Source organism: Fundulus heteroclitus, chromosome 14 (assembly GCF_011125445.2).
Source record: "Fundulus heteroclitus isolate FHET01 chromosome 14, MU-UCD_Fhet_4.1, whole genome shotgun sequence".
Lineage (NCBI taxonomy): Eukaryota > Metazoa > Chordata > Actinopteri > Cyprinodontiformes > Fundulidae > Fundulus > Fundulus heteroclitus.
In genome coordinates this window covers 4,085,778-4,109,420 of record NC_046374.1, presented here as the reverse complement: position 1 = coordinate 4,109,420, position 23,643 = coordinate 4,085,778, and the positions used below count along the sequence as shown (strand labels likewise).

At 41.5% G+C, this 23,643-nt stretch overlaps 2 protein-coding genes across 3 annotated transcripts in view; both read right to left on the bottom strand.

The window, feature by feature from the left end:
- The window catches only part of peli3 (pellino E3 ubiquitin protein ligase family member 3), a gene marked incomplete in the record, with an annotated part of 56,793 nt that extends 49,501 nt beyond the window's left edge, over positions 1 to 7,292 (bottom strand). Inside the window, 1 exon segment of the mRNA XM_036146087.1 lies at positions 6,875 to 7,292.
- A 1,787-nt stretch (positions 7,293 to 9,079) lies between these two features.
- pelp1 (proline, glutamate and leucine rich protein 1) overlaps positions 9,080 to 23,643 on the bottom strand; it is a 41,705-nt gene continuing 27,141 nt past the window's right edge. For both annotated transcript variants that reach the window (XM_012851607.3, XM_036146086.1), the window contains exons 15-19: positions 19,659 to 19,792; positions 18,858 to 18,960; positions 16,460 to 18,067; positions 10,544 to 10,888; positions 9,080 to 9,484 (exon numbers count right to left, since the gene is read on the bottom strand). In XM_012851607.3, coding sequence (XP_012707061.2) covers positions 9,395 to 9,484; positions 10,544 to 10,888; positions 16,460 to 18,067; positions 18,858 to 18,960; positions 19,659 to 19,792 — 2,280 coding nt within the window. In that variant the 3' untranslated portion in view covers positions 9,080 to 9,394. The remainder of the gene's footprint in view (positions 9,485 to 10,543; positions 10,889 to 16,459; positions 18,068 to 18,857; positions 18,961 to 19,658; positions 19,793 to 23,643) is intronic.

Sequence of the window (23,643 nt, the reverse complement as noted above, 5' to 3'; positions counted from 1 at the left end):
GACTGTGTTTTGTCTGTGACTGACAGTTTCTGCATCGCTAGTCACGATCTTAGACACTGAAAGAACCATGAAGTCTGTTTAGAATCGATGTTTAAGAAACATGTATCTTTTTTGACTATGGGGAAAACAGCTGCCAGTTAAACTCTTTATAAACAAAACTTTAATCCCGATCAGAGCAGGAACCTTATGATAGAGGAGCCACAGTTTTCTGAAGGAATCTATCATTATCATGATCATTGACTGAAGAAAAGGTCCACAATAATAACTGCAGACCATCACTATACATTTACTCTAACCCAGATTGACTGCAAATGCCAAACAGGTTGTCTTTAACAAAATGTATAGAGTAAAAGGTTCCAACAAAGGCTGACGCACCCTAATGTTGGAACATCTCACTTGAGTGGTGGAGTTATATTGCACCATTCTGATAAGCTGGTTAATGGACTGTAATCACCTCCCCCCAACCCCTAATATCAAATATGTGCCATCAGCATGGAAATGAAATAAAGAAGACAGAGTCTCAAATTCCTTTCTGCTTTCTGTACAAACTGTTTTCAATTGAAACCTGTGTTTAAAAGTAAAGTTACCAAACTGTTAATCTGATTCTCGCCAGATGGATCTAGTTCCACTGAGCTCCACACTGCTCTGTGGATCGAAATCCATCTGGTAAGAGTCAGGTTACCAAACCATCAGCCCAAAAAAATTTCTGTGGAAAAAAATTTAAAAGAAGAAGAGCAACACATTTATCATTGCAGCTTGTTTTATTTCACTGCTGCCAACCTTTTTGGCTTGGACTTCTTGCACATTAAACAATCTAACTAGGCTGAACCAAATCCCAATATTCTGTGAAAGCAAGAGAAGTATACCCTTGCATAGTTGACTGGATGTTGACAAGAGATAAGAAGGAGCAGATTCGGAGTGGGAATAAAAAGAGGAAAAGTGGGAGGCACATGAGGTGCAGCTTTGGGAAAACAGAGAAGCCTGGATGTGTCTTTGAACAGAGAGGATGAACGTATAAAGGCAATGAGGAAGATGAGCAAAAAAAGGAGGAGTGTATGTGTGTCCGTGTTTGGTTGTCAGTGAGCAAATGTTCCGGAGCGTACAAATTTGGCAGGCTGATGGATTGCCTGTGCTGTGCCCACCCATATTCTAATGAACCCATAGTCCCACTGTGTGGGCAGGAAGCGACAGACACAGAGACGGGATGAAGAAAAGCTGTCTGACAGCAGAAGACAAAGGAGAGGAGAGCAGAGCGAAACAGATAGAGAGAATGGAGTCTACAGAAGGACAGTGGAGAGAAACGACGTGGTCAGAAGAAAAGCAAATTCTTGTTCACAAAAACAAGGTTCATTTAATCTTTACTTGACAGTTTTCTCCTTTTACATAGATAAATGTGTTTATTTCTGTTACAATCACTTCCTGCTTTGTTTTCTAACCGGATGTTCCTGCTAACGCCACCTACAGTCTTCACAGCACTCAGCTGACAGCTATCAGCTGCATTTATTCATGGTTACTTCCCTCAATATAAACCTCATAGTTTTCCCAATAAGGGGAGATGAATAGATGCCTTGGGGCCACCTCTTCTTCAGTTATATGGTGCTGCTTCAGTTTGTTGTGGTGAGGAAAGGGCAGAGTAAAAAAAGCAAAAAAAGCATCACTTAAGTAAAAAAGCAAAGTGCTCGATTTACTGTTCTGTCTACGTTCCAATCCTCACCTATGACTTCCATTTTGCTTCCTTTATTGGGTGGCTGGTCTCACCCTAAGAGATGGGGTGCTGAGTACCCACTGGTTCTCTGCATCGGAGCCAGTTGGCCAGCTGAGTTGGTTTCTGCATCTAATCAGCCTCTGGGCTGCCTCCCTTGGGAGGTCTTGCAGACACTTTCCATTTGAGAGGGGGGACCCCAGGACATGCCCAGAGCCTGCTTGTATGACTACATCTCCCCTCTGGCCTGGGAACTCTTTAGGATTCCCCAGAATGAGTCTCACTCAGCAGAGGCAGATCTCAGACAAGCAAAAATCAATTAATGAATTGATGGGCAGTTTTCTTAATTCTCTGCCAAAAATATTTTGTTAGCAGTCAGGTTTGCATTTTGTTACTGAATCTGACAAGAACCCATTCCATGTTATTTATATGGATGGGTATTCAAACCTGTAAGTGTTTCCTCAACGGCTGCCTTAACCAGCTGTTGAACACTGTTAAAATACGACAGGCATAGTGTTTACCTAATTTGTTACCTATTGTTATATAGTGGGATATTGAATTATATTCTTATACATCTGTAAGAACGACAAGCTGATTTGGATTAATGTGATAGATTTTTGCTGCCCAGTAACTTCACAATGCTTTATAATAATAATAATAATAAAGTAAATTGAACTGAATTGAAACAAGATGGCCATTATGTCATTAAATATGTGGTTAATTTGATAAATTTTACTTAATAATTCTAGACTTTAGCCTTCAAATACACATTTTTGTGTTTCATCTTTGTAAGGCAAATTTAACCATAGTCCTGCTGTGAAAGAAGTCTATGCACACAAAAAGGGGTTATCTTAAATGGTAGTTTCTTTGTTGTAAAAAGAATGAACAGGTGAACAAGGATGAACAATCTTAAACCATTTTTTATTTGTTGTGAAGCCCACACAAGTAAAAATTAATAAAGTGTAAGCTATCTTAAAGGGTTAGTCTTTAAGATAGCTTACAATTTTTAAAGGGTTCTGGAAAGGATAGGAATAGTTTGTAACTTAACTACAATAGATTCGCTCAAATTCCTGCTCAGAATCAAGACTGGAAGACCTTTTATTGCCAATCACAACTTGACAAGCTAAGTCACTGAAGCCTCCAGTACGTCTAAATGTGTTTCACTGTACAAATAACATCATAAATCAACAACATGACAAGAAAAAAAATTCCTAGTTAGACTACTGCACAGATTTGAAAAAATAAATTATCACAGTACATCCTGGCAGTAAGTTATCAGCTGCAGGTAAAATACCTACTCCACAGTACCCCCTTTTAATGGAACATCTCTTTTAGTAGATAAAGTTAAAATGTTTCATATTATAGCTGAACATCCTGTTTTCTTGTTCAACCTTCCTCACTGTCTGCAGGGCAGGAAGAAGGGACTGTGGAGTGTGTGGGTTGAAAAAAGAACCAAACAGAAGAAATAGATTAAAAACTAAGACAAAACATTTATCCTCCAGGAACAAAGGATCCGAGTTTGTGCTTAGTGACAAATTAACTTTGCTTCAAATTTGAACTTGTCACAAAACCTATACATAATTTCTTCCTTATAAACCAATGTGGCAGAAATTGTTTTTGCTATTTACAGTATGTCATCATTGGTATCCACTGTCATCTATGTCTGAGCTTCAAATCCATGTGAGTTAAAACATGACAATAAAAGGAAAGATATTTATAGTAAATACTGTAATAGGATGCCACATTGTTGACACTTTCTTCACCGATTTGGTCAACTCACTTCTTGCCAGGACCTTTCATATTTTATCTTTCTGTATAATTTCTAATAATTTATCAGATTCTGGAGGGTTTAGATTTCCATCCAGAGGACTGCCTTCAGTAACAAAAAAAGGGTAGCCCTCTTAAATACATCATCAAAAATGTGGACTATCCACCTTATGTTTGTTATACAAGACAATTTCAGATAACAAATAGCTGGCCCAGGCTGTAGTTGACTTGAGCTGTCTGAGATAAGCTGAATCAGCTCTCCAGGTAGGAGCATCCTGTGAAAGACCAAAGTTAGGAAGGCTGCAATTCCAGTTGGCATCAGCTCCAGGCTCCTGAAGTACTGTATGGAGCAGCTATGTGGCATCACATCTTCAATATCAGCCTGAAGCAGGAGGTTACTACAACTGTATTGGTGTCTAAGACCGCCCCACCTCAAAGACCTCAACAGCTAAAATTTGATTAGCACCAACACCACACCTGATGAAGACCTCCGAGAGGTTGATCCTCAAACCATCTTCGTCCCCCTGTAGTCAGTGTATAGCTTGTGTACAAGCTTGTGTAACAGCATAAAATTAGCTTTATCTTAAAATAACTCAGTACACAGCTATCAATGTCTAAACCACTGGCAACAATAGTGTGTGCACTCGTAAGTTGAAATGTCCAAATTGTGGCCCCGCTGTCAATATTTTGTGTGGCCACCAGTATTTTCCAGCTTGGCTGTAGGCAAGTCACATTTGTCTTTGTACTTCCTCACTTGCTTGCCACCAAAACACACTTGACACCATCTGAAATCAGATAAATGTATCCTAGTCTCATCAGACCACAGGTCATGGTTTCAGTAATCCATGTCCTCAGTCTGTTCATCTTCAACAAACTGTTTGCGGGCTTTCTTGTGCATAATCTTTAGAAGAGCCTTTCTTCTGGGACGACAACCATGCAGACCAGTTAGATGCAGTGTTGGGAGTATGGTCTGAACTTGTGACAAGCTGACCCCTACCATTCACCCCCTTCAGCAATGCTGGCAGCGATCATGTGTCTATTTTCAAAAGACAACCTCTGGGTATGATGCTGAGGTTGTGCACTCAACTTCTTTGGTCAATCAAGGCAAGGCCTGTTCTGACTGGAACCTCTCCCGTTAAACGACTGTGTGGTCTTGACTGCTGTGCCACAGTTTAGTTTCAGATTTTAGGCATTTTACCTATAGCCTCAGGCTCAGCCGTCTTTATTTAGAGCAGCAATTTTTGGGGGGGATCCACACAATCTGGACAATTTCACTTAGGGGTGTACTATTACTATTTTTTTCAGGGGAAAGCGAATTTAATTTTTTGTATGATATGAAAAAGCAGTTCAAATATAGAATTTTAATACCCAACAGTTATCAGATTTATAAAGATAAATGTATGAAAACAATCAGCAATAACTAAAAATCTATTTGAATATTTCAATAAAATGTATTCTATAATCAAAAACAACCTTTAAATGCTGTGGAGTTGATGCCACTAAAGAAAGAAATACCGGAGAAGGGGGTGAGGATCAGGGGTTCAGAGGGAAAATGGAATTCCCCACCTCCCCCTTAGATTCATCATGACAAGGAATATGAACAAGTAATATTAGAGAAAAGGAACGTAATAATGCAAATCAGATGACAACTGCCAAGACAAAGATTATCGTTTCTTTTTTCTGTGTGTGTGTCTCTCTCTCTGTTCTGATATTCGTTCTCTTATTTAACTATTATTATAATTATTATTTAGTACATCAATACCTGTTTGTTAGCCTGTAATGTTTGTATGCACTAAGTGGTGAATAAAAAGAAAAAGAGTGTATGCAAACTTCTGAGACTGTAACTTAATGTTATATTCTGGAATTACAAATAAAAAATATTAGCTTGTCTTAAGTTCTTCCCTGGCATTCAATACGCTAATCAGGTATTTATGCTGTATTACTGTTTTTTTGGACTCCTTTCAGGTTTCCCCTTTCAATTTTAACCTAGAACTCAAAATAAATACATCAGACTGCCATACACATCAGGCCCCATGGTTGTTCAGGGCCCCAGGGAGAATTTGATGTGATGGCCCACTTCTACTGAAGCTTGTGTTTAGTTTGACATCCAACGTCTATAGTTTCCTGGTTTAGTGGGACAACAATACATTCACATAAACATTGCACTGGCCTCACATTTGTAACTTAACATAATTTAATAACTCATAGTAATAAAAAAATAGTGGGGAAAAGTTTATTCCCCGTGTTACCCCATTTGGGCAAGTAGTCATGTCTGGTGTGTAACTTTTCAGTAGAGAAAGAATAATCTACAGACATTCAAATTTGAATTAACATAATTATCAAACTAAGTTTATATTTATTCCCATGATTACAACTAGTTTTTAGTAAATAGTATTAGACCTATATGGCTCATAAAAAGTCTAAAATGTCAAGATTTTTAAATTCCTTCCTTCTTGGTAAATCTAATTAAGTACAAATCTAACAGATTTATGTGTATTCTACTACTGGGTTTTGGCCCCATCAGCAGCTCAGTTTGCTTGTGCTTTAGGCGGACATGCAAGACTTGTGTTCCATAGTCCACTGTACTATACTGATGACGGTACATCAGTAACAGCATCATGAGTGCAGGAGCTGGGTACAATGGACGCATCACATCACTTTGCATTCTGGTAGAAATTTAATTGTTTCAGATCTTGTATATTAAAAAAAAAGTCATAGACAAAACGCACATATCTATAGTGGGCCCTACTACAGTGAAATGAATGGAGGTCCACTGGAAGTAACAGAAGCCACAGCCTGGGAATGACTTGAACCTGTGAGTAAACTGTTGTTTCCCAGCAGGATATATATAGGAGTCATTACTCAGCAATCTGGGCTGTTTTGGATCTGGACCACAAGATGCTGCCGCTACCTTGAATCTGCCATTTTGAACTGCCGTCCCACCATGTCCTCTCTGCCTCCATCCTCCCTAGAACCATCTAGAAGATGGAAAACATCTCATCAGCCCATCAATGCACCAGAGAAAGGAGAATGTTAAGATTCAAATCCACTCTCCACATATGGCTCCCGCCTGCGGTCTGCCTTTTCCTTGACCGCTTCCAGCCTCCCCAGAAAGACATCAGATCCCGATCGGACTGGGCTCATAGGCCGGATAAAAGGAAATTAACAAAACCCCAAACCTAGAACATTTGTTCCTTTTCTGTGGTGAAATAAACAGCATCTACTGACGTTTGTGACGTACGGAGAGCCTCGCTTGCACAGGGGACTCCATCACACACACACACACACAAAACATCCTTACGCAAAAACAGCTGATCAGCCATACATACTGCGATGCTGCTGCTGCAGGTTCAAAGCACAGTCTGACCTTTACTAACGTAGGCTACCAACATAATACAGACTCACGGTGCACACGGCTGGCCTAGCGATGAGGAAACCAACAGTTCGCCAACAAAGAGGAGACGCAGCTTCCATCACCACCTCTGAACACGGAACAAACAAGCTCATCCGGGCCTCTTCCACCTGCTCCTACGACGATTTCTGAGAAATAAAGCCCCCAGCTGCTGCGAAAGATGGGATAAACAGCTCCGTACCCTCTGTCTGCCAGGGGAGGTCCAGTACCAGATCGGTTCTGTGGGATTCCTTCAGCAGGTAGAAGAGAGAAGGCGGGCTCCGTCTGTCCCCGCACAGCCTGGATCAATAAGGAACAGCAGCGAGGAAGGAGAGGCAGAGACGGTTCTGCTCGTCAGAGGCGTCATCGCCTCCCTTCAGAAGACACGTTCATTCCTCCCGGATGTTGTCGGACCGCCCAACCCCCCTTCACTTTCTGGCTGACACGTCCATACAAGATGAATAATAGCAGAAAACGCTGAGCAGCGTCTGAGGGACTTTGGAAGACCTACTGAACCGCGAGTTCCGCAAACCTTGCCAGAGGTCAAGGGAAGGTCTGCTGTGACGCCCGAGAGTTGGCTGATCGCTCCATGATCTTCAGATGTTGAAGCTCAAATATAAACCCACATCAACCCAACTATCCTCATCAGTGATTGTTAGAAAGAATATCATACAGACAGACTAGAAACAAAGTCTTAGCCAAACATTTCTGTTGCATTAATATTTACTCTGGTGCTTCTGAAGTTCTAACTGAGGTCAAAATCAGCACCAAATCCTCATTGATTTTGAAACATTATCCAAGTTTTATGACTCATATGTTCAAAGTTTGAGATCTGGGAAGTTCTTGGCTGTGTCTATATTTTCTATGTTCTGACCGTTAAACAAATCACCTTTTCTGATCAAGCAAGCTCTGCATTAGTGGGAACACCTATAGCTCATTTATTTGGAAGAGGTGGTCCCATTTCTTGCCGGGCAGTCTTGGACTTCACGGATCATCCTTCATTGTAACTAAACATCTAAAAGACAGGTCCCATCTAATCAGGAAGACTCCACACATTTTTCTAGAATCAAAGCTGGACCTGGCAACTTTTGTAAAAATGCTTTTTTGCATAGCTGTAAAAACTGTCACTATGTCCTGACAGTAAAATACAAGAAAAATATCTGTGTGTGTGTGAGGGGTGGGTATCAGCTCCTGGTCAAAAACAACCAATCAGAGCAAGGAGTGTCTTAGTAGTGTAAATCACACTCATGTCCCTGCTAAACCCTCCCTCCCCTGTGGGCGGCAGCTGTGTGGCATAGAAACAATCTGCTTTACAGGAAAACTGCCAATTTCTGGAACGACACCTGCTCAGACAACAAAGACAGGTAAACAGTGGAGCAGCATGGCAGACTCTGCTGAGGGAGAGGAGCAGCGGAGAGAGGGCTGCTGCGCAGCAGAGAGAAAGGGGGAGCACCTGGAAGGTGTTTCTTGTTCCTGTTTTTAGGCTCACAGTCATGGTTTTCTGAATAAAACCCTTCTGCTGCTTTTACCCTTGAGACCATAAGATGATTTCAAACTCATCTGTCCCTCTCTTATAGCAACCAGCGTACAAATAAGATAATTGGACTCTCTCCCAGTGGTGACATAACACTGATAATAAAGTTTAGTCTTGTGCCAAGACAAAAATCCAAAGAAAATTGTTATAAAAGGTTGAACCAAATAAAGCTCCTTGCTTTTTGTCATTTCAGACAGCTTTCGTCTAGAATCGTATTCAATTCCTTTTTAGCACAGAAAACATTTTGCTCAAGAAGAAACAGTTTGAGAGCCCAACTGCCTAAAACTCATCTCGAGGTCTATTCTGATAATTAAAAATATTTGCTTTCCTATGCTGAATTTGTTCATGCTATTTTTTTCCTTTTCTGTCATACTTAAACTTTATGTAGGCAAGATATCTATGCAACATGTGCAAGGTACGAAATTTAAAGATTTAGATCTAGGATTCCTCTCTCTTGGAAAGTACTCTTAGCCCAAATGCTGACGCCATCGTTGGACATAAACCTAGGAACAGATCTGGAAGTAGCGCATGTAAACCATGACTGACATTTACCTTTTTAACATAAGAGAATGGATTACACTAACAACAGATCAAAAATATAGAAGAAACAAAAATCATGTGGACACTGTAAAGAAAGTGGACACTTTCTGCAGAACGACGACGGTATACAGAAAATCAGGCTTTGTGAGAGTAATATCTTTATTTAAGCTCTTTCTTGACCTCACTGTTTACTATACAAATGGTTTTGTTCCTTTTACTACTAAAAGTAACTGTGGTCAGTTCCAGCATAGTAACAGGAAGTCTCCGTATTTTCATGCCCAACATGATATAACAGACAGTTTCCATCACAGTTAAAATGTAAGAAAGTAGCTGGTTGGTGATCTATGACTAGAAGCATTTTTGTAAAGAAAGAACCATTTTATGAGGGAACTTCATGTTGGAAATGGAGTTATTGACCAGGATGATAAATTCAATCCCATCTGTTCAGATGGGCGGGTGTTTATGAACGGTTCGATCCTGAGGCAACTTCTTCATCATCAGGTGGAACCGCGACAAAATCTGCCAACATGGAGACCATCGTTTCATCCTCCTGTTGGAGAACCGAGATAAATTACAATAATTAGCCACAACCAAATAGGTTATTTTCAGACATAAACAACATGTATGTGAATATTTTCTAAGCAAACCTTTGGGTGTAGAAGATGGATAGATCACTGGATTATAATACTGGAAAAATAATCTGTTTTTACCACAGTAAATCTACTGGAAAAGCAAGTGGGCTGTCATGGCCCCTGAAAACTGTGGTTCCTGGTGCTGAAACCAGCTTTTAGAAGCAGTTTTGATTTCAGCTTTTTTTGCATCGATAAACAGATGTTTGAAGAAAAATAAAGTAATAGTACAGCCTTAAGAGCTTGTTTGTTTTATGGTGCTGCTGAAGCTCCTGTCAGGTACCAAATACTCAGGACTGCAACTTCTGAAAACATGGGTGTGCAATAAACTAAGGAAGGCAGATTAGGACTCCGGCTGGATTAAAGTCTGTGTAAAGATGTGGAGTTTGGAAAAAGATGATCCAGGGAAAGCTCCGTACTGTGTTCCCTGAGGGAATCTAATAGTCCACCCATGGCCTTTGGTGCATGCTGGGTATAGAAAACTGTAAAGCAGCATGGATAAGGTGAGCTCTTCCAAGTCTGTGGCTGTGGATGTGAATAGCAGAAATAATTCATCTGGGAATAGGAAAGTCAATTTAGAGTGGGAAACTTTTAATATCTCGTTCTCCTGTTCCACACATGGAGAGATGGGTAGTACCTATGTCTTTGGTGACGAGGACACTACTCCCATCTGTGCTGGTAAAGAGGAGCTGAGAGTCACAGCTCTTAACTTCTTGATCCATCAATAGCAAAATCCTCACATAAGATCATGGCAGACTCACGCAGCTGAAATGAGCTTTTTCTTGTAAGGCAGCTTGGCTCAGCCTTACATATAAAGTGAAAAGTTGAACCACCTGGGTGGTTGAACTGTTTCCAGAATAAACAAATTATATTCTGGAAACAATCAGAACATTTTCCATTAAAATGACCAAATATATTATTGTAGCATTAGTTAATACTCCCACAGGTAATAATATACTTCCTGTATTATTTGTCATTACCTTTTTCTTTTCAGGACTTGGCCCCTCTTCTTCCTCTATGTTTTCGTCCTCTCTCTTCCGCTTCATCCCTTTGTCCTCCTCAATGTTACTCTCCTTTTCTTGTTCTTTTCCTCCTGCCTCTTCCCCTTCTCCTCTTCCTTCAGGCGTTGCCCTTTCTGCTTCCTTTAAATCTCCTTGGTCGGCCTCAGTCTGCTCCTGTTCTGTAATACTCTGAGCAGCTAGGACCTCCTCCTCCTCCTCCTCTGTTCCTCCTGCTGAGGCGACGTCCTCACCGACTGCTGGCTGTTCAGTGGATGGCTGCTCTTCTCTCACAGCAGCTTCTTGAGCACTTTCAGCGACAGATTCCTGTTGAATTGGACAGAACTTTAGAATTGATGCTTTGCTCGCAGATTACAAAACATTAAGGTTAAAAAATGGAGCACAAGAGAACAATTATGTTTACTGATAATACAGAGTCCACCTGTTTGATTTAGCGCAGAGATCCCTATGCAAAATAAACTATAAAGTGACAAAAAATGTATATTCAACATTTGCAAGTGACAATTTCCCTACCACATTTTCATTATTGGGGTCTGCTTAAGGTTATAGAAGAAATTGCACAAATAACAGTATGGCCACCCCTTTTATTTAATATTTTACATGGTTTCCTTAAAACCACTTACCTGGGAGAAAAAAAACACATACTGGAATGATGACATCCAAAAATAAACCACAAGAGCTGATATTTAGTGATCTCTTTAAAAAAAAAAAATTACACAATACATCTGTTTAGCATATTCTGTCCACAGACAAAATGCACAAAAAATAAGATTGTAATTCTAACTGTTGTTTAAAACCTACTGAATGATAGAGCGGATAATTTGGGTGGGCTGTCCAGGAACTATTTTGACTTATGTCAGAAACCTGCATGCAGTTATGTACCTGGAAACTTTTTAAAGTCACTAAGAGTTCATCACAGCATCATCCCTCTGCCATTTAACTAATGAGATGGGTATCTCCCAAAAGAGAACACCATAAAAAACAAAAACAAAGACTATAAGCTTGGAAAAAAAACATGTTTTAATTTTTTTTAGTGACGTGAATTTTCAATCAGCAATGGAAAAATGTTATTTGGAGTTACACCAATCAAACGCTTGCTTTTGTTACAGAGCAGCTTTCTGTACGTTCCCTCTGGTATTTTGATGATTTACGGCATTTTTCGGACTATAAGGCTCACCGATAATCCTTAAATCTTCTTAAAAAAAAAATCGATGGTGCACCTTATAATCTGGTGTGCCTTACATATGGTTAACATTGTGCTTACTGACCAATTTAAAGTGGTACAATGTGCTCAAAAATCTGTTAAAATGTGTAAGTACGACTTTGGTAAGCAACGAAGCCGCTCCGCTCAATGGATATTTGGAGCATTACCACACACTGTGTCACTACCTGATCAGACCCCTGAGCTGTCTACAAGACTGCCTGACTGTAATGTCTAAACTAGAAGTGCATTCATGTAAAGGCCCCTACATACGGGTGTGTGCACAGCTAAATTTTGGGAGCCTGCTGGAAAAGAAACTGCTCTAGGTGCTCAGCTAGGTAATCACACATTTTACCATCCGTTCTGCTGCTTCGTCCCACTGGTAGAAACTGTGGGAATTGTAGGAATTTGCCACAAGAAATGTACGCTCGACTATGAAGGGTAAAACGTCCGCGGAGAGTCAGCACAGCTTACGGTATGCACGCAGTACGCCCAAGTACGTGGGTGCCTTTAGACAGCCCGCGTCCGGAGTATGCGCTAGAAACGATAAACATAGTAAGTTAATTAAATATGAAAGTTACGTTTATTTTGGCCTTATGTATGAAACAGGGCAGTGTAGTCCAACTACTATGTCCTCAAGCTCTATTTGGCATTAAGACAACAATTCTTATTGCCACATTGCTAGACAGGACACTGGGGGAAAAAAAAAAAAAAAGTTTCTTTGTACCCAATTTTAAAAACTAGAAATAATCATGTGGGTTTTCTATTACATCCTGGTATGTAGAACCCAGAGACAGGGTTTATAAAGGAATTGCAGAGTTGAATTTACTACCTTTTACTTACTACCTCTACAATATTTTTTACTAACAACACAAAATCGAGAAGAAGCCTTTTTTTGGCGGAAGCAGTGGATTCACAGCAATGACCTATGTATGATGATGGTCCATCTCTCACCCACGATTAAAACTTTATCCCACTTAGTTAAAGGTGTAACTGTGACTTTGTCTTGACTAAGACGTCACACACAAATATTCCAAACTCATTCCCAGAAGACTTAGGAAATACGAGATTTTTAAGACTATAAACAAAATGCAATGACATTCAAATTTCAAAAGCCAATGTTCCCAAAAGAATATTGATAACGTGGCAAATGCTCAAACTAAATAATCAGTGGGAAAAAACATCAAGCAACTAACATCACCTGCCATGCTGATAACAGATAATAGTATGAACATGCTCCAAAATGAAAAATCCATTGCAATTTTAATAACAGTGGTGAAACCTTTACCTGTACAAGTTCTGCACCCATCAGCTGATGCCATTTAATATTACTGTCAGATTGAGAAAGAGCGAGAGAGAGCATGCTGTGGGGAGTGAGATGGCCGAGGAAAGGCAAGATAGTCCTGAGAGAAGAGAGAAGGACAACTAAAGAGAGAGAAAATATAGACAGAGAAACGCCCTTCCTCTCACACAAGCTGTGTTTCAATCAACCTTTTTAATGCGCATTTTGAAATATCACATTAGAAAAGGTTGATGGAAGTGGCAGAATTCTAATTAACAACCCAAATTTTATAACAAAAGAATTTTGTTCCCTTGATTTGATTTTTACTTTTTAGAAAAAGAATAAATGCACTAAAGAGGAGTTGGAAACATTTGTCGAATAAGCTCTGACGTAGCGAACATTTAACCAGACTCTCGCCAGACGGATGTCGTTCCCCTGAGCTCCACATCACCATCTGCTGGGATTGCTCCATTGGAGATGTATTTAAGACATGTGGACTGATGAAGAGACTCAAGCATTTCTTAGTCTCATCGTCAAAAAAATAGCAACACTTTGATTAAAACCTCACTCCATTACATTATCTGTGTTCTGTGCCAGTTAGCAACCTCTACTTCCTGTTTGTTACAGCATAACGTCAACATATAACAACATAATGCTTCGCGTCACCTGGTTAAATTGCTAGAAACCAGTAGACATTTTAAAAGTATGCAGAAAATTAGAATGAAAATTGCATGGGTAGACACACAAACATAATCAGAAAGAAAACAGACAGAGAAAGAGATAGAAGAGATAAAAGACAAGCAAGAGACAAATGGACAGCAGTGTTTGCCTTAGGAATTCTGTCTTGGGAGGGGGGGTCCCTTTCCATTTCTATCTCAGAATACAGCTTTATATGAGCAGTCAGCTTCTGTCTATCTCCATTTTTCCCTAATTTATCCTTCTTTCGGTCTACTTTTGTGTTTCTGTCTCTATCATGTTTCTTTATACAGGGTTATATTAGGGAGGCCTCTCTTCTTTCCTACTTCTTTATTGACTGAAAATAGGTTTAAATTAGGGCTGGACGATATAGAAAAAAAGCTTATCGATAAAAAAAAATGCATATTGATCGATATCGATAATTATTCTAAATATTTAAAACCATATTTTATGTGCAGCTCTGCCTGGACATTTTATTATATTGCTAAATTATTTAATTTTAATAAAGAACACAATCACAGAATTCCAATTAAATCTTTATTTAACCAACCTTTTTAACCATAACAGAGACCTGAGTTATGTTATCAAATACTGACAAAGAATAAATTAAAGTGACCATATGATGGCTGCATTTACAGCCACACAGACGTGGTAAAAATACCATTTATGTAATTTAGTTTCTTTTTCATTGGGGGCTTCATTTACAGAGACATTTCATTATCTGGAATTTATTTATCACCATAACACTGTATTTCAAAATTAGTGTGCACATTTTGCTTTACCCTGTTTTTGTTATGACTGTTTGAGTTTTTCAGTTGTTCTAGTCTCTTTGCTGAGGAACCAGCAGGTGGCCAAGGGGCTGAGCTGATTTGGACCATACCAAATCAGTCTATGGGGGGAAATGGGGATTTTGCTTCATTTGGTTTAGTTAGGCTTGTGTATGTTTTACCCCATGTGTTTCTTTTGTGGACTGCTCAGCCACTATTTAAGTTCCTCTTTGTTCCATTGAGGCAGGTCAGTTTGTTTGAGTTAGTTTTGTTATTAGTTATTTTGAGTAGTTTTGTGACTTTGACCTCATTTCTGGATCCATTTTTGTACATTTTATCCTATTTGGGTTAAATAAAAGAACCCTGTTTTGAAAATATACCTGTGCCTGACTGTCCTTGCTGCTCGGTCCATGACAGACCAGTAAAAATGACCAAAAATAAATATACAAAATAAATAAATAAAATAGCCTATTCAGGTGGAAATAGTACACTAGTTACTTCTCGGGTTTCATAATTGAGAGGCTGACGCAGGGCTGAGGTCCGACGTTGTGGCGTGTAAGGACGCAGACTGCAGCTCATTTTGCACTGATTCTCTGCACTAGTTGCACATTTTAGGGAGCGCTGTTACAGAAAAACTTGCGTCCCGGAACTTTATATCGCGGATCAAGAGTGGTGAGTAGTTGCTTGAAGCCAGGTTTTCCAACTGCAGACAACAGCAGCATGTCCATCACAATGAAGCATGTTACCCCATTGCGTGATATCCTTATGCCGCTTGGACACTTTGTCATTTTATCACAAAGAAGGAAGCCCAGTTTAGCTGCTATACCTGCTTTGTTTTGGAAGAACTTCCAGAAGATTCCTAAGAAGATGACGCGGAGTCGCGCGGGGCTGACACAGCTCGCGCTGCTGCGGGTGTGAGCGGCTGAGCGGCTTACATGATGAAACAAGTTGGTTGCGTTACCAGACTTTGTTTTTACCGGTTCCTTGCAAGTTTTACAAATCACTGTGGTTTATTTCTGTCAGGCTGGCGAACTAGTAAAACCCTGTTTTGGGAATGTTTCCTCCACCGATCCTTGCTGCGACATATTCACGGGTTCTGTGTTGTGGTTTGAGAGGGTGGGGCTTTGTGACGGCGTGCCTGGGTCCGCGATTACGATTGGTCGAGAGGAAGTAGTGACTGTAGCATCAACTAATATGATAGGCTGAAAGGAAGGAAGGAAAACTCTCTATCGAAGTTTTATCTACCCTAATTTTTCCTATCGCGCCACACGTCTATCGATCGATATATATAGTTATTGAATTATCGTCCAGCCCTAGTTTAAATCTTGATCTGCCAGAGCTTAGAATAATTTTGAGTGTAACTTTATACAGTGTTTATTTTATTACATTTGAGATTTGCATCTGATCCATTGATAAGGTCAAAAAAATTGTTTTTGCCAGAATAAAGCAGTCATCTGTTTTCATCTATTTTTCATCTGTTTCAGACTCAGGAAGGTGGCTTTCTGTTTCAAGCAGAAAAGTCAGCAAACTGTATCTTTGTAGGACACCAGAAAAGGACCATAGAGTGGTTTACCTGTTGAGGACGTACTATACTGCGCATTAATGTTTATGAATCAAATTTAAGCAGATGCAATCCTCCTCGTATTTGTATTAGGCAAACACGCTCCTCATGCGAGGGGATTCAACTTCTGTCTGGGATAACTAGTTGCCGCATATAAGCACTTATTGCTCTGATGACCACTGCATGTTCCATTTTCACAGTAAAAGCAGCTCCATGTAACTCTTCTAACATGGTAAAAAGCACCAACAGTGGAGCCCTGGTTTCATTGACCCCATCAGAGGAATTTAAATCCAATTTTGAACAGCTGCTGTTTTATCATTCACTTGGGTCCATTTGTGACTGATCAGTGTTTCTCAGTTCTAGAACCCACCTGCTGACTGTGATTGGTTGATCCTTCCTCTGCAGCAGTTATCGGCTCGTTCTCCCTGACACTTTGATCCCACAACTTCATCTTCTCCTGAAGCTCTCCAGCTGCTTCTGCAGCCTCTTCGCTGCTCTCACATCTCTCTTCCAGCGCTCCTCCAGTAACACAAAGGATTTGAGGCATGGTGGGATCGTCCATCCGCTCGCTCTCATCCTCCTCTCCATCACCTTCCCGTGCTTCTTCTAAAACTCCAATGCTCTCCACCTCCTGGACCTTCATCCTCTCTTCTCCAAACACTGCTCTGCTGGTCTGGAGTTCTTCTATGCCACCTCCTGTGTCTCCCTCCACATTCAATCCAGCCACCTCCCCTTCTTCCACTTCTGCTCGGAGTGCTTTCTCCTCTTCCTCCTCCATAGTCACCTCCTCTGACTTGTCTTCTGATCCCTCCAGAGGTGGCATGTCCCCATCTTCATCCTCTTCTTCCTCTTCCAGCTCTTCAGCATCTTCTTCATCAAAATCCTCATATTCCTCCCCCTCATAAAACTCTTCACTGCCTTCTTCCTCCTCATCCTCCTCATCCATGCCATCCTCCTCATCCAGCTCTTCTTCATCCTCCATATCCTCTTCATCTTCATCCTCATCGTCAGTGCTGTTAATGTTAATGACTGCTGATTCTTCATTAGAGGCAGGCGCAGGAGGGTGCTGGTGGAGGTGACGGCCCTGTTGGGCCAGCTGGTTCTGCAGCTGGTGCATCTGAAGTGGCAGAGCCATGGGGTTGGACTGCCCTGAGGCAGAGGGCTGCATCAACATCTGCTGGAGCTGGGGCTTAACTGCCATCGAGTCTGCCAGGCCACCAGCAGGAGCAGAGGCTGAGCTGGAGCTCAATGATGAAACCAGGGAGACCACTGAGCCACTGGAGGGAGGGAAGGAGTTAACGGGGGTGCTGGAAGTGGTGAGAAGTGCAGAGGAGGTGACCAGATCATTGGGCAGTGAGGAAACATCTAAAGTCGTTGGTGCTGCTGTAGTGGGAACCATGGTGACAGCATCTCCTCCAGGTAATGCAATACCTGCGCCACATGGCGTAGAGGAGAGGATGTTCTGAGAGTTTGTTGCTGGGTCATCCAGCTGGTTCTCCGTACTGAGCATCCCTGGAGGAACGATCACCACACTGTCATCTGAGTCACTCGCAAGAGATATTTCCACATCTTCTGCTTCCTCTTTGTCATAGCGGACAAACACTGGCCTCTGTCCCTCAGTGGGACACAGTCCAGTAGGATCTGGCTGGGAGTGGGTGTGGGGGGACATCATAAGGTCTCCAGGAGCAGAAGCCTGGCCTGGCAGCCCTGGAACCAGGGAGAGATGGTTCTCCAAAGAGCCCAATAGAGAGTTGGGGCCCAGGCTGAGAGGGTGACGGGCGGAGAATGGAGGTCCAGGGGCAGGGCCTCCTAGCAGGGTTGACATTGCTAGTCTTGGGGTAGGGCCCGGACATGAGAGGACTGACGGAGTGGGTGTGGGTTTCAGGGCAAGTGGTGGCAATGGAAGGGCTATGGACGGAGTACGGGGATGGAGGATTGAATTACAGATGGTCAGAGCTTCGGCACAGAAACAAGACACCTGACAGAAAAAAAGGGGGATAAGGCACAGCATATTACCATCTAATGTAGAACAGATTACTGGATCAATGTGTGCTTCTGTGCTTTTTTGTCTCTCTTGTTGTGTCTCTGCTCTGTCTTCTGTAACCTCAGTCGGTCGAGGCAGATGACCGTTCATACTGAGCCCGGTTCTGCCGGAGGTTTTTCCTTCCCGCTAATGGGTGGTTTTTCTTTCCACTGCCGCTTCATGCTTGCTCAGTATGAGGGATTGCTGCAAAGCCATGTACAATGCAGACGACTCTCCCTGTAGCTCTACGCTTCTCCAGGAGTGAATGCTGCTTGTCGGGACTTTGATGCAATCAACTGGTTCCCTTATATAGGACATTTTTTGACCAATCTGTATAATCTGATTGAATTTGACTTTGTAAAGTGCCTTGAGATGACATGTTTCATGGATTGGCGCTATATAAATAAATTGAATTGAATATTTAATGTGTTTAAAAAAATTCACAAGACTTAAATTCAGAGCTTATTAGGTCAAATAACAGAACAGTTTATAAAGATATATAAAAGGTCTTCCAGGGATTTCATCTCCAACACAATGTTGAGGATAAAACCCAGATCAGACCCATGACAAGCTGATCTCTCCCTCACCATGTTTTGGATCTCTTTTCACTAAAAGGTAGCAATCTGGTTTATGAAATAACATCTGGAAACAAAACTTTAAGAAGCATTTAAGCAGTGTTTCATGCCTTTGTAACGTAACTTTAAAGATACCAACAGCAGCTGAATGTGCTTCTATTAGTTCTTACTTTGAGGCTACGGTCAATGCGGCCGTTGCTGAGAATGGACACGGTGCAGGTCAGAGGTGGAGGCCAGCATGGTGATGGGACAAGAACCAAAGCCAGGAGTAACCTGCGAAGTCACAGAAAGGGAACCATTACACTGCACTTACAAAGTATTCTCATTTGGACCGGTCTAGACCACTACAGACTGGGAACATCTCAGCAGGGCCCCAAGTGGAGACGACATGAACGGACCATCTGAACTTGCCTCGTAGTTGAATTAGATTTCTAAAGAAAAGTACAGTTTGTGCAACAGCATGCATCAAATGAAGGGTTCCACTGTGACGAAACAATATGCTTTCTTCCTTAACCACCATGAATTCTGACTGGTTCTGGACATGTTTTAAACTGAAACAATGCATGTTTCAACAAAACAAATGAGTGGAAAAAGAGACAATGGCGTCATTACAACATGAAGAGCTTCATCGTCAAAGAGAATTGATCTTTACTTAATCACCATGAATTCACAAGTTCACACCAGGAACATCCTTTGGTCTGCTTGTTTGGTCGGGACCAAAAACGAACTTGGCGGGTTTGCTTTCACAATGTACGTTTACTAAGTGAACTAACTTGTAACACAGCCATGCATGATGATCACTACTCCCATTGGACAGAGATGACTAAGGCAGGACAGAAAGTGGGTCTCGGTGCAGTCGATTGGTCTGGACTGGGGTTCAATTGAGCGCATTCATGCCTGCACAAAAGGTGTTTACCAAGGGGGGAAACGAACTCTGGTATGTTTAAAGCAGACCAAACCTGTAAAATTACCTGTACAGTTCACGTCGAGTCAGGGCACTGCTGTACTGCCCACTGATGCCTCCCACAGATTCACACGCAGCGATGCTGCTGGATTGCTGCTGCTGGAGGCGCACACACAGTGGCAACACCACTTCATGGAGCCGCTGCAAGAAAGGTGCAGAGCACAAACTGTCTTACTGAGAGAGAATACTCCTCCTGGCTGCAGAGCACGGTTCAGGACGGAGACAAATCGAGGTCAATTTTCACAGACATCTCCATTGAAACATTACATCAACATTTTTTAATTCGCTACAGGTTATTTTATTTCCATGCAACTGGAAATCAATCTTAAAAAACTACAGTTTTTTCATTGAGTTAAGAAGCCATTTAACCTCCACCCTGTCAGCGCCAAGTACCCCTTCCATCAGTATGCAGTGTGGGACGGATTCAATCATCAGCCAGGTCAAACGTTCTTCGTCTCTACCCACAACCCAGATTCCAATCTGACTCTTGCTGACAAAAGTTTATTAAAATATAGAATTACAGCTGCATAAGTTAGCCCCGATATCTCAATTTAATCTTTTGTGACAGTGCATGTATGACCAGACTATTTCTAAAATATATACACGAAGTGAAGGCAAACACTGAGTCGGGAAGCGGTCAACCATCAGACTCCTTTTGCCTAAACTCCACCCAGTTGGGGTTGCATTCAAATGTCTGAATACTCAAACATGTCACTCCTACCATTTGTGGTGTGGTCAAATATAGAAACACAACAATCCAATCACATACTCCGTCAGACCGAAGAAGAAGATCATTCTCTGTTCAGATATTAGGCTGAGGCCAAATATCTGTCCACAAATCCAGATGCCATGGCCCCACAGGAAAATGGACATGGCCCTCCAATACATTTTAAATAAACAAATTTTCTGACATGATTTAACATAATTTAGATTGGCAAATCAATGAAACTTTAATCCATGTTTCCCGAAGCCTATTCTCAACCACTGAGCGTTGCGTCCATGGGGTAAAAGAATATGAGAGAACTTCAGTCCAAGAGCAGAGTGATTAGAGCATTCCTCAAATTACGTCAAATCACTAAATTCAGACGCATGCGTCGCAGCCATCTTGTGGCTGTACAAGCAGAGCGGTAATGCTTGAAAAGTTTACTTGTATGAGTCAAATAGTGAACAGATCTGTCCTGATGGTGATCGTGATCATATGAAGGGAGGTTTTTTTCCATCGATTTTCCAGAATTCCGAAGGATTGCAGAGAAATGTCAGTGTTGGATACAACCTTGTAACCGAGAGGAGTTTACTGTGAATCGTAAGGAGCTAACCCTAGAACGTCCAGACCTGAAACCAGCGACTGCAGCATCTGGGGAAGTAGGCAACATTTTGGCTTTTTCTCAGCAGCTTAAAATCTTCATGCAATCCATGAGGGCTGTTTATGTGAGCTTCAGTATTGCATAATTATAAACGACTTTGGGCTTGGTTTTCTCTAAAGTCACTTGTAATTTCATGAATTGCGGTTTCTTTCGTTTGTTTCATAACATGAAGTCACTTTTTTGGGCATGGCTTTTTTCCAACAGAAACCCTTTTTCTGGTTATCACGCTTCGCAGCAAGAGAGTGGGGCTCCTGTCACCGCGACAACTACTTTTCGAGCAGTAAAAGTCCCGGTGTGTATACATACTAGCTAAATGCATGCATTTGTGATGATTGGAAACGGCATGTCGTGGTTTTCTTGCTGGTCTTTTCATGGATCAAGTCGATGTGTCTCTCGCAGTGATCGTGTGTGTATGTGTGTGTGTGTGTGTGGAGGTGAGAGAGATCTGAGTGTCTGATTACGGCGAGCTATTATAATGAGCTCTATAATAATTTAAAACACACACCTTTAATAATACAAATATTAAACAGCTAGCAGGGATGGGGTCCCTGCTAGCTGTCTAAATAGCATCCCAACACCTATGTTAGGATGCTATTTGGGGACTTCAGCTCGGCCTTCAACACCATGCTTCCGGGCATGCTGGTCTTGAAGCCACACAACCTGGGATTATCTCCACCTCTGTGCTCCTGGATCAGTGGCCTCCTTACCGACAGGCTCAAAATGGTGAGGATTGGGAAACGCACATCTGCCCCACTGATCCTTAACACTGGAACCAGTGTCCGAAATTAACTTCCTGATTCACAGGGCAAGTTGCCCGTTCGACGTAAAAATCAACAAGCCAAGCATATTTTTTGCCAGCCAAAGTAAGTCTGACTGACACCTAAATATATCCACATAATCCCGCTACGTAATTAACCTGAGCTAAACGCTAGTTGTTAGCAAATGGACATGACATAGTTGCAGTCGTTTTCACATTACATGTGTGAGTGTTTGTGTATGTGTGTGTTTGTTGTCATACGAGCTGACAGCAGAGGAACATAGAGAAGCATCCACCCAAATGATGACTAGAAAACATTATTTGGTGCCAACATTTACTCGCCATGTGGCAGCTAGCCCTCTGAAATTTATTTGCCAAACGGAAAATTTACTCGTATTTGGCGTCTGGCGAGTGTTAATTTCGGACTCTGACTGGAACGCAGCAAGGTTGTGTCCTCAGCCCTGCCCTCTTCACCCACGACTGTTCTGGTGTTCACTGCACAAACATGGTTGTGAAGTTTGTGGACGACAAAACAACACTGTGGTGGGGTCTCATCTCTAACAATGATGAGACCCACTACAGCGAGGATGTCCAGAATTTTGCACAGTGGTGCTCCAAGAAAACCTGATCCTGGACACCATCAAGACCAAAGAGGTCATAGTGGACTACAGGAGGTACAGGAAGACCAAACACACGCTCTTCTATGCATACAGGGGCAGGTGGTGGAGCGTGTGGACAGACTTAAGTTCCTGGGCATTCACATCTACTCTGACCTCGCCTGTACTTAGAACACCTCCCACCTGATGAAGAAGGCCCAACAACGGCTCTTCTTCCTCAGGAAACTGAAACGGACAGGACTTTCTAATCTGCTAAAACTTCATAAACTTCTACAGAGCTACAATTTAAAGCATCCTGTGTCTAAGTATGACTGTGGTATGAGAGCTACACAGCGGAGGAGAGGAAGAATTTAGCATTGGTGGTAAGGTCAGCACAGGGGATTGTGTGATGTGGTCTACAAGATCTAGACAAGGTTTTATGCTACAAGAGTCGAGAAAAGTAGAAGACATATTGCCAGAGACCCCACCCACCCAGGCAATACAGTGTTTGTCCCATTTCCATCGGGTAAAACATTCAGAAACTTTAAAGCTGTTGGGGCTATAGCCCAATGGTGAGAATCAAATAAATCCACAGCCAGGTTCATAAACTGTTACATGTTTACAAACCTGCTGCTGGTTCCACGGGTTCTTGATCCAACTGAGAATTATTTACACTGTCACATTCCCATGTCTATTTGCCCACTTTCAGTTTCTTAGGGAGTGTTATTCGGACATCCGTGCAAAGGGCACCATTCTTTAAGTTGAACATTCAAATATTTGCTAATGACTATTTGCACACTTGTCAACTTTTCAGAGAACATTTTGTCTGAAACATTTGTGGAATTGCACAGTAATTCACATTGTCTCTAAAATGACTACTGTCTGTTTGACATTTAAATCTATCAGATAGATAGAGAGAGCCCTATGTCTTGATTTGTGTTTATGTGTTATGTGGGAATTCAAGCCAGTGTTTCACAAAAATGTCATTATGGATACATAATGACAAGATTCTTGATTCTTACTTTTTGAATAAATAATGTTTTATACAAGTCGTTATCCTGTTGGGCCCAAAGATTCAGTTATGTTAGCGAATAACAACTGACTTTCAGAGCAGAAAGACTTGTTAAATGACACCACTTCCAAATCCTTTTTAGATCAATAACCAAGGTTAAAAAAAAGTCACACTTTAGAGCATTACGGTATTTTTAGAAATGCATTTGCTCTAAAGTCCCCTAAACATCTCCAACTCAACAATCATATGTATTAATATTTTTA